We start from the raw sequence: 10,222 nt of genomic DNA on the forward strand, positions 1-10,222 counted from the left end.
GAGCCGCCCCCGGCCCGCGCCGCGCTCTCCCGCCGGGGCCTCCGCCTTCCTCCCCCCTCCATTTCCCTGGAATCTCAGCGCGGCACGCCTGCACCCCGGCGCTCCTCTGGGTGGGGAAGCTCCCGGCCGCTTGCTGGCTTCACTCCTTCCTCGCAGCCGGGGCTCCCAGCCCCCTCGCTTCTTTTCCTGGACTGGGTCCCACCCGCTTCGGTCTCCTTCCTTTAGCTCAGGTTCCCTGCTTCTTCCCGTAGTCCCCGCTCCTCAGTCACTTGCTCAGCCCAGGTCCCAGCCTCCCCGCTTCCTTTTCCTTGCAACCCATCCTCTCCCTTCCTCTGTCCTAGGCGCAGTCCGGTCCCCACCCTCCGCTCCCCTGGCCTGGAGGCCCAGACCTTGCGGTCTCCAGCTGTGGTCCTTCCTGGGTCCCTGTCCTTCTTGCTCAGCTTGGAGTTCTAGATCGAGAACCCAGCCTCCCTCCACCCCCAGAGGACTGCTTCCACACAAAAAGACCTCTCTAGAACATGAACTTTCCCTAGAGACTACCCCAGTCTCTCTTCCCACCCGCTGACCCCCTTGCCACCTATGTCCCAGGTCTTACTCTCACTTTGCTAAGGGTCAAGGCCTACTGGGCTGAGGGAGGGAGGATGCTTCTGTGGTCTGGCGTCTGGGGTCCCTCTCTGCCTCGAGTCTTCTCTTCCTTGCTCGTGGTCGTAGCCTTGGTGGGGCTACTGCCTGTTCTCAGGAGCCATGGCCTCCAGCACAGTCCTACCGCCAGCACCATCCGAGGCTCAGAGCCGCCACGGGAACGCTCAATTGGGGATGTCACCACGGCCCCACCGGATTTCACCCCCGAGAGCCACCCTGTCAACCATTCCATCACTGAGCACAGCCCGAAGACGCGAAAGCCCTTTCCAGTCCTGGGCATCGACTACCCACACGTGCAGACACCCTTCGAGATCTCCCTCTGGATCCTGCTGGCCTGCCTCATGAAGATAGGTGAGTCTGGTTTGCTCTCATGCGTCTGCTGCCACCAAACTGGTGAGCTTCTGGCCCCATCCTTACCACTCGAGGCAGGAATAAAGGTCTGGGCTCCTGTAATGTAGGCCGCCTCCATCCTGCCATCTTGGTCCTTCTCAAGCTTGAGCTGTGTGGCCTCCGTGGGCTGAGGCCTCCCAAGATTAGGACCAGCATTGTGCATGGGAAAGGACAGGATCAGAGCATGAGATGCTTCCGATACGAGGAACTTTCAGCAAGACTACCAGGCCTGGCAAGTCTCTGGCTGGACCAGACCCCAAGGGGAGCCAGGCACCCAGCTGTGTGTAAGGCAAAGAGAAAGTGTCTTCCCGCAAGGGGCACAGCCTGCTCTGTCAACAGCAACCAGTGCAATTAAATGCTGCATGGGAGGGTTTCCCAGGGTGGAGTATATTTCTACTTTGCCTAGCCAAGGAGTTTGATTATAGTGGGGGAGGAGGACGGTCAGTCCGCGTGCTGGAGACCTAGAAGTGTGGTAGAACATGAGGAATCCCAATATTTTCAACATTTTCCCTGGAATATTATCTATCAGCTTTTGCTTGCCCTGCCTGCTGAGGAGCCCCTGAATCAGTTTGTGGCCTAGGACTGCTATTCTTTAAGTTTATGGGACAGGGGGCCCTGGAATTTCTGTAGTTTGTTTTGGGTGTGGAGGGGAGTGGAGGCGGTTGAAGCTTGGTCTGGCCCCAGCTCACTTCCAGATTGGCACCTGGCTAGGTCTCAGGGCGGTGTCTGAGCTGGCCAGTCACATTGGCCTGCTGCTCCACCAAGTGGGAGAGGGACAGGTGGAGGGGTTCAGGATGTTCTGGTCTGAGGAGACTTTGAAATGTTCTTTATGGGAGAAGAGGAAACAGAAAAGTTGTTCCCTCCCCGAGGGTTGGTCTCCCTGCTAGGCCTGAGCACTCCGTTCTGCTGGGTGATGGATGGAGCTCACCAGAGCCTGCATAGCTCAAAAGTCCCTGGAAGGGGGAGGGGGGCACTTTAAGAGCTGCCTTTGCGTTTTTAGCCCCAGCTGTAGAAGGCATGAGGGCCTGGTACTCCGGTGGTTTGGGTTTGGGGAGTTTGTGACTCTTGGCAGGAAGCCTTGCAGCTTTTCCAAGGACAAGCAGGAGCTGAGTGGCAATGCTAGGCTGGTGTGAGGCAGACTCTGGGACATGCTGCAGGAAGGCGCTCTGTTTTGACACATCCCGGATGGAGCTTGCTTCCTGTGACAGTAGCAGGGCCTGGCCTATTCATGGACCTGGGCCATTGGCACGTATACCCTGATGGAAGCCAGTTTCCTGGAAAAAAATCAAGGACTGGGCAAGGGGAGCCATGTGTACTGATTCTGACAAATAACATGACCTTGAACAAGCTGGGTCCTTTTTCTGCAGGTCTCGCCCACCTGCAAAACTGGCAAGAATCTAAATTTGACCATATCAATCCAGTCATGAAACCTATGTTTTAATTTGTTGTAAGAAACTGAAGTGACCATGATGTGTCATTTACTTGTGTGAGACCAGGAAGAGACCTCACAAGCGCTGTCTATAAACTGCCCTCCTCTCTCCAACCGCCTCTCCTTTCAACCACACCTGCCATGGTGTTAGGGCACCGGGGACGGGTACACACATTGCAGGTCTCAGTGACTTCTGGTGGGATGACAGCATGACCACAGAGATCCTACTGTGGGCAGTCAGGATTTGCCCATATAGGCCTGATAGCTCTGGTTCTAATGGGGTCAGACTTGGCCTGCTTTGTCCCCACCAGAACCTGTGCCAGGGACCCTGGGGAGCAGGAGAACAGGGATGGTGCCATGGCAGGGGCATTAGTCTAGAGGTTAGGAAACTTGGCTTCTCATCCCACCTCTCTGTGTGACCTTGGACCAGTCACCCATCTCCACTTGTTAATTGACCTATGTGGCCCTTTCTGGCCATTTCTGCCATTTCACTGATGTAGGTAACCCTGGCAAGTCACTGAACTTTGGGACCTCAGTTTTCCTGTTGTAAAATGAGGAGGTTGGATATGATCTCTGAAGGCCTCACAGTTCCAGAAGCCTGTGTTTCTGGCTTTGGAGGACATTTTTCCGTGTCTGAAAACAGGCGTCCTAGCATCTGGCTATCCTGGGAAGGAAATAGAGAGCAATGTGACCGAAAGTGGAAGCCCATGTTTTCCCTTTCCCTTTGCAGTGCAGAATTGAGGTTAGATAAGGGCTCCACCACTTTTCCACTTACCTCTCTGTGCCTCGGTTTCCTCTTGTATAAAATGGGGGAATAACATCTAGCCATAGTGCTACTGATGTGCTGATGACATAAATTAATGCACATAAAGTTGTCTTTGTACCCACAGGAAGCACTCGGTGAGTGGCAACTGCTCCTGTTGGTATTTTAACCACCTAAGGGCATCCCCACCTCAGCCTCCTACAACATCCTTTGAGGCTGGAGGATTACAAATCTCAACCCTAGGCTGCCACAGGGTGTCAGGGTTTGGGGTGTGTCCTGCTGACTTTGTTTTCCTTTCACTTAAGCTGTCTCCTGGAGCTAGTCCTGGTGGGAGGGGAGCTGGCACCCACTGACTTAGGAGATAGGGTTGGGGGTGAGGCCATGCTCCCTCTGCACTACCCAAGAACCTTGGAGTTCATTTTGGGGTCTTGCCTATTCTCTCAGAGCCCCAGTGTGGGTAGCAGCTATGTTGGAGCCCTCATTCTGTCATCTGCTTCCCTTGCAAGGTGCCCCTCCTTTCAGAATAGAAAGTGCTGTATGCAGTTCTCATTCCTACCCTAGTCGTTGAGCAGAGCTTTAGGTAGACAGAGATGGGTGTGGGAGGGGCGGGGTTGGAGCTGAAGTTTTAGAGTAGATGTTCTGGCTTCTCTAACTGATTCAGTGGGTGAGTGGGCAAGTCACTTCCCTTCTCTGGCCTGTTTCTCTCTGCAATAGTCAGGCATTCTTGCCTTTTCCTCGGTGGGGCGGGCTAGTGGCGGGAGGGTGTTTAAATGACTGCAGGAAGTAGGAGAGTGACCCCAAGCCTTAGTTAGGTCCATTCTCCACGCCCACCACACATGGTGATTTGGACCCTGCATGAATTCTGCTTTGTCCCAAGTTCACCTGGCTCCCAGTCCAGTGCTTGTGCCAAGGCAGAGCCTCCCTGTAACCCAGCTCACCACTGGCACCCACTGCCTTTGTTTGTCCACGTTCCTGACCCGGAACTCCTGGCAGAGGCCTGGGAGCCCAGAAAGCAGGTATTCATGTTGTCTCCTGACCAGAGGCAGAAAAGCCTTCCTTTGTCCCTTTACATCTTATAGCTTGTTTTGGTCTTTGCAAGGTGTCCCCTGACATTTACTCTTAGAACACGTCTGTGAGTAGAGGAGAATGGGAGTCATTATTGCCCACTTCACATGTGTGGCTATCAGAGCCAGCAACTGGTTTCCTGTAAAAATAAGACTAGCACTCTCCTCTCCCACTTCTCAAAAGAAGAGAGGAACAACTTAAAGGTCACCTTGAAACTGTTACAAGAAGCCCGGATGGGACCTTTCTAAAAAGAAAGGTGACCTTTTGCTCTTCGGGAAAACAGCTGAGTGACTGCAGGACAGTGGAGGTCAACTGAGGACTAGGAGGAAGACTTCGAGTAGGACATGTGTCCCTAGAAGTGCCAGGGTTGGTGTGAGAGGGCCCGAGTTGGCCATTCTGCTTGGAGTTCCTTTAGCTGAGCACCCACGCGGCACGCCTTTCCTCCCGGCCCTGCCCCACCCACCCCTCCAGCTCTGGTGGCAAGGAGAGACATGGTCAGCAAGCCTGGGCCAGGCCCTTGTTCCTCGGAACCCGGCTTGCCTCATCAGTGAGGTGGCATGCCATCTCTGCTTTCTAGGACCCATGTAGAGATTGAATGTGGGAATGCCCAGCACAGTGCCCAGCTCGCTGTGGCAGCTCTCGGGGCCTGTTCCGATTCATCCCCTTTGGGCGGTCTTCCCAGCCCACTCCCAGCCCACAGCAGTTGCTTTCACTTCTCCCCCTGAACCCATCTCCCTTATCTCACTTATTGTTTATCCGAAGCTTTGGCATTAGGCCTAGCCTGCCCTGTGACATCTCTTCTGGTGTGTGTGTGTGTGTGTGTGTGTGTGTGTGTGTGTGTTTAAATAAGAGTAACCATTTATTGAGTATCTACAGAGTAGAGTTGGACACTTTATAAAAGTGATCTCATTTAATCCCTACTAAAATCATATGAGATAAAGGCTCTCTGTTTGGCAGATGAGGAAACAGCTCAAAGAGGTTATCTGCTGTGATGCTGAATTGCTCTTTATTTTCTGTTTGAGTCTTGGCATAGCCTCCTCAAGGGGTACAGTTACATCTGCCCCTCACATTCCCCTTGGCAGATGCACACGGCCCTGCACTGAGTAGGTGCCCAGTTCACTACACCTGCCCTGGGCGGTTGTAGGACTCTCTTTAGGGATCAGGCAGATGTCAATGGTGGGAGCCCTCTCCCCGCCCTGAGAAAACTGTAAGGGTTCTCCGTACTGGCGTTGGACCCATTCTCCGTCCGTATGACTCCAAATGGGTGCAGCTGAGGCTGGGCCTGTCCCTTGTCCTCTGGTAGTGACCTTGCCATCTCTTAGCTGGTGCCCTCTCGGTAGTCTGACTGCTTCTTCCCTGCTTGGGCAGGAGGGATTTCCGTTAAAGGGTGGTTGTCTTTATCCAGCAGCGGGTGGCTAACCTGCTGTGAACTCCTGCTTGGGCAGAAAGGGTGCTGGGTTGCTTTTGCTCACCCTCAGGGCTCAGCAAGATCCCTGGGAGACAGCTCTGTGTTGGCATCAGGTGGCACGGCTTTCTTTATCCCTAAGAGGCAGGTGGAATTTAGTAGTAATTCTTATGGGTACTGTAATTTGCGTATCCGGTATTTAATTCTGGTCATCTCAGTGAAGGTCCTGTGGGTTAGAGTAGCAGGTGATATTGGTGTACCCGTCCCCTTTCCTGCCGACTGACATTGGCTCATTGAGAGGATCAAGGGGAACCAGCGATCCAAAAGGGCTCTGAGGAGAGTAAGTGACCAGACACATCCATGTTGGCAACCTGAATGGTTGTCAGGAGGAACACCAGTTCTTCCTGCAGGAGGGAAGGGCTGAAGGAGCGGGGTGACCTAGGGTTCAGGGCAGCACAGGTCTGAGTTCTTACCACCCCCTTGAACACATCTGTAATTGCTTGGAGGAGGAGCATGAGGGCTGGACTCAGAGTTCTCTCTGTGGAGCAACAAACCTTTGAGATGGAGGGCTTTTCTTTTCCCTTGAAGTGTTGTAGGTCCTCTAAGAGGAGAAAGGAGAGTCAGAGAAGTGAATTAAAACAGAAAACATGCCCGGCCGGTGTGGCTCAGTGTTTACTCGTTGACCCATGAACCAGAAGACCAGGGTTTGATTCCAAATCAGGGCACATGCCCAGGTTTTGGGCTCGATCCCCAGTAGGGGGCGTGCAGGAGGCAGCCGATCAATGATTCTCATCTTTGATGTTTCTATCCTTCTTTCCCTCTCCCTTATTCTCTCTGAAATCATTAAAAACAAATAAATAACAACAGCAACAAAATTACACAGAAAGCATGCTGGAGGGGGGAGGTGAAGAGATCTGAGATCTGGTCTTAGCTCTTTGCTGCCTAGCTGTGTGACCTTAGGCAAGGCACAACCTCTCTGAGCCCTGTTTTCTAATTTATATATTTGTGTTAAATATTTGTTCATTATATTAGCCGGCACTTATTAAACTCCTGTTTCAGAGGCTGTGTCGGGCACTTGCACAGCTAGAAAACATTGGGGCGTAAGCCGAGATCCGTCTGACTTGGGAGCCATGTTTTCTTTATCATCCTGCCCTGACTCCCGTTCAGGTCAGAAGTTTTATTCCTCAAATCATTTTGAACAGGGAAGGTGGAAAGGTTTTAGTATTTCAAGTCTTGGATGCTCTCTGTGGGTCATTTCTTGGCTTTGGGGGAAAACTGTGACCCTCTCCAAGTCCCACTGTGAAGCAAAGCAAGTAGTCCCCAGAGGTGGCTGGCACTGAGAAACACAGGAGGAGCTGGGGATTGGAGCTGAGGGGCCCCAGGCTCCCTTTGGGAATGCCAGCCTATACACAGCTGGCAGGCCTTCCTCCTTCCCTCCCTTTTCCCATCACTCCCCACCCCCGCCCCTCTCCTTCCGTGCTGGGGAGAAGGCTCACTCAGCAAACCCAGGACCTGGGTTATTCCTGAGTCATCCATCGCCTGTGTGGGCCTCATTTTGCAGCACTCATTCCCCCTGCAAACGTCTGAGTCAGACATGTCTCCCCAAGGTTGTCTGCACACACTGCACTGGGCCAAACCATCTCTTTAGATGCTGATAAACATCAACTGGCACTTTAAGGCAGCCCATGATTATATGTGGGTATTTTTAATCTTATGGGCTAATCTAATTTTAACTGAACTAAGTTTTGGATTGGGCCTGGCTCAGTGGCTGCTCCCTTTCCCTGGGATCATGCTGACTTCATTTTCTTTCCTCTAAAGCTCATCCAACATGATGAGGGGGCCAGTTCTCAGGGTCTGCTAGGCCAGACCTGACCCCGGAGTTCTGATACTGACTTGCTGAAAATCTGGAGTTCCCCAAATTACCCCAGCAAGATGTTTCCTTAAGCAGCTCTAAGTGGGACTCAGGATGAGAAGTCCTGTTCCTTCCCAGACCCCCTTCCTGATCTTTTTTGGGGGGCGGGGGGGGGGCGTCGGGGGGGAACACTTACCCCTCAGGCCAGACTGGCCATTCCACAGTGCTCAGGCTGTTTGAGACCAGGCCACTGAAGGTGGAGAGGTGACATCACAGCTGTGTGTCAGGGCCCACAAATTCACCAAAATAATAGACAGCTAACACTTACATAGCACTTGCCTTGTGCCAGGCAAAGTTAAAGGCTGTGTGTTTGTGCTGGCCGGCCAGGACTGCGAGCAGCTAATTAATTCGTCTGTTTAAGCTGGGGTGGAAGAGACAGGTCAGCTGAAATATCCATCAGGCATTTAACTTGTAGCCCATCGGGGAACCAACAAGAGTGAAACCCCAGCTCTGCTCATTAAGAGCTCCCAGTCTGCTTAGGAGAAAGTGGTCGATGTGTGTGCAGGGCTGGGCGGATTCCTGGCAGAAGCAACTTGCTGAGGAACAATCCGTCCCCGAGGGCAGGGGTGGTTAGGGAAGGCTCCTCAGAGGAGGTGGAACTTGAGCCAGTCTTGAAGGGTAGAGAATTAGATAAGCAGGCGTGACAGAGAGAGCTATTCTTAGTACAGATTCCTACTAGAATGTAAGCCCCTTCAGGACACAGCCTTTCTGTGTCTGGCTCCAAAATATTTGAGGGATGAATGAACACATGATTGACTGAGGGTCCCCATGAAGCCTTTGGCCACACAGACCACTTTGACTGCTCAGAGCGGAGGGAGACTAAAGCCTGGAGAGGCTCGTCGCCAGACTGAAGGCCAGGCCAGGGAGCAGAATGCGCTCGGGAGGTGACAGATCATGCTTTCTGTGTAGCTGCCTGTCCCCGTGCCTCCCAGCCTCCTGCAGCTGGCTCTCATAATGGAGGGTCTCGCCAAGGCATCCTCTCCGGGCTGGGTGGGGTCTGTCTAGGAAAGTCTGGGTTTGTTTGGTCGGCTCTTGATTTGTGTAAGTAAAAGCAAGATACCAGAGCTTCCTCAGGGGGCTGCCAAGAGCCCTAATTGAATTAAGCTTTTCCCGGGAAGATTCCTCAAGCCGTCAACCACACTGTGCCTGGGAATTAATACCAGTGGCCGTAAACCCACAAGAAAGCAGCCTCATTATAGTTGTACCTGGGCAGGTTGACTTATGGCTTCTCTTTGTTTTTATGTGTGTGTTGGGAGTGGACTGGGGCCAGAATCTCCTTTCTGTGGCAGATTTGTTTTTATTTTTATAATAATGAATAAATAAAACATGTTCATGGTAAAAAAAAAAAATACAAAAACCCAAACAAACAAAAATAAACCCCAGAAATACAGAAGGGTTTTAAGGTATAAAGTAAAAGTTCCCCTTCTCACTTTTCTGACCACCCCCCACTGTCATACTCCCCAGAGGTTGGCAGTGTTAACTTTCTTGTGTATCTTTTCAGAAATTCTCTATGAATATATGAGTGTGGCAGTATGAGGGCAGGTTTAATTTTCATAAACCATTTGTAAAGGGACAGAGCTCTAGGCTGGGAATTGGGATCTGGGTCCTAGTCCTAGCTCTGCCTCTTTCTTTTTAAAAAAAATATATTTTATTGACTTTTTTTACAGAGAGGAAGGGAGAGGGTTAGAGAGATAGAAACACCAATGAGAGAGAAACATTGATCAGCTGCCTCCTGCACACCCCCAACTGGGGATGTGCCCGCAACCAAGGTACATGCCCTTGACTGGAATCGAACCTGGGACCCTTCAGTCCGCAGGCCGATGCTCTATCCACTGAGCCAAACCAGTTAGGGCACTCTGCCTCTTTCTTACATATTGACCTATGGTAAGTCATTTTGCCACCCTAGGCCTTAGTTTCCCTATCTGTCAATTTCCACTGTTAAAAGGCTCTCTGTGACTTTCCAACAGTCATTCCAGGGGGGCCTCTGTTCTGGGGAGCCCTGGGCAGACTTGTGAGGCCCTTGGAGAGGGATCTACACAACCCATTCTTTGGGGGATGGGTCACTGCTGTCATGATCCCTGGCTTCAGAGCATAGAATCCTAGAATACAAGATGATGGTCATTTCCAACTCTAGCTCTGGGTTATGGGATTAAATAAGTGGGTTCTCAGAGAGCCCACTGTCTTGCTGGGGAAGTAAGATCATACACGAGGGAGAAAGCACAGGTGGGAAATTGTGTCACTCAGGCCGGGATGCTGAGGTTATCAGAAAGGAAGAGAGATGAGGGAAGGCTTCCTGAAGGAGGTGAGCTTTTAAAAATATATATATTTTTATTAATTTCAGAGAGAGAAAGGGAGAGGGGAAAAAGAGATAAAAACATCAGTGATGAGAGAGAATCATTGATTGGCTGCCTCCTGCATGCCCCTTCTGGGGATCAAGCCTTCAACCTGAGCATGTGTCCTCACCTGGAATCGAACTGTGGCCTCCTGGTTCATAGGTCAACACTACCACTGAGCAACACTGGCCAGGCAAGGAAGATGTTCGTGAAGAAGCACCCAGAGTTTAGAGCTGAAGAAACATGAGGGATAACAGTAAGCCAGGCAAAGCTCCCAGCCTCT

At 51.8% G+C, this 10,222-nt stretch overlaps 1 protein-coding gene across 1 annotated transcript in view; it reads left to right on the forward strand.

Moving 5' to 3' along the window:
* Positions 1–6: 6 nt before the first annotated feature.
* The window catches only part of SLC9A1 (solute carrier family 9, subfamily A (NHE1, cation proton antiporter 1), member 1), a 50,659-nt gene continuing 40,443 nt past the window's right edge, over positions 7–10,222 (forward strand). Inside the window, exon 1 of the mRNA XM_006777483.2 lies at positions 7–993. Coding sequence (XP_006777546.1) covers positions 642–993 — 352 coding nt within the window. The 5' untranslated portion in view covers positions 7–641. The remainder of the gene's footprint in view (positions 994–10,222) is intronic.

Source organism: Myotis davidii, unplaced genomic scaffold, assembly GCF_000327345.1.
Source record: "Myotis davidii unplaced genomic scaffold, ASM32734v1 scaffold149, whole genome shotgun sequence".
Lineage (NCBI taxonomy): Eukaryota > Metazoa > Chordata > Mammalia > Chiroptera > Vespertilionidae > Myotis > Myotis davidii.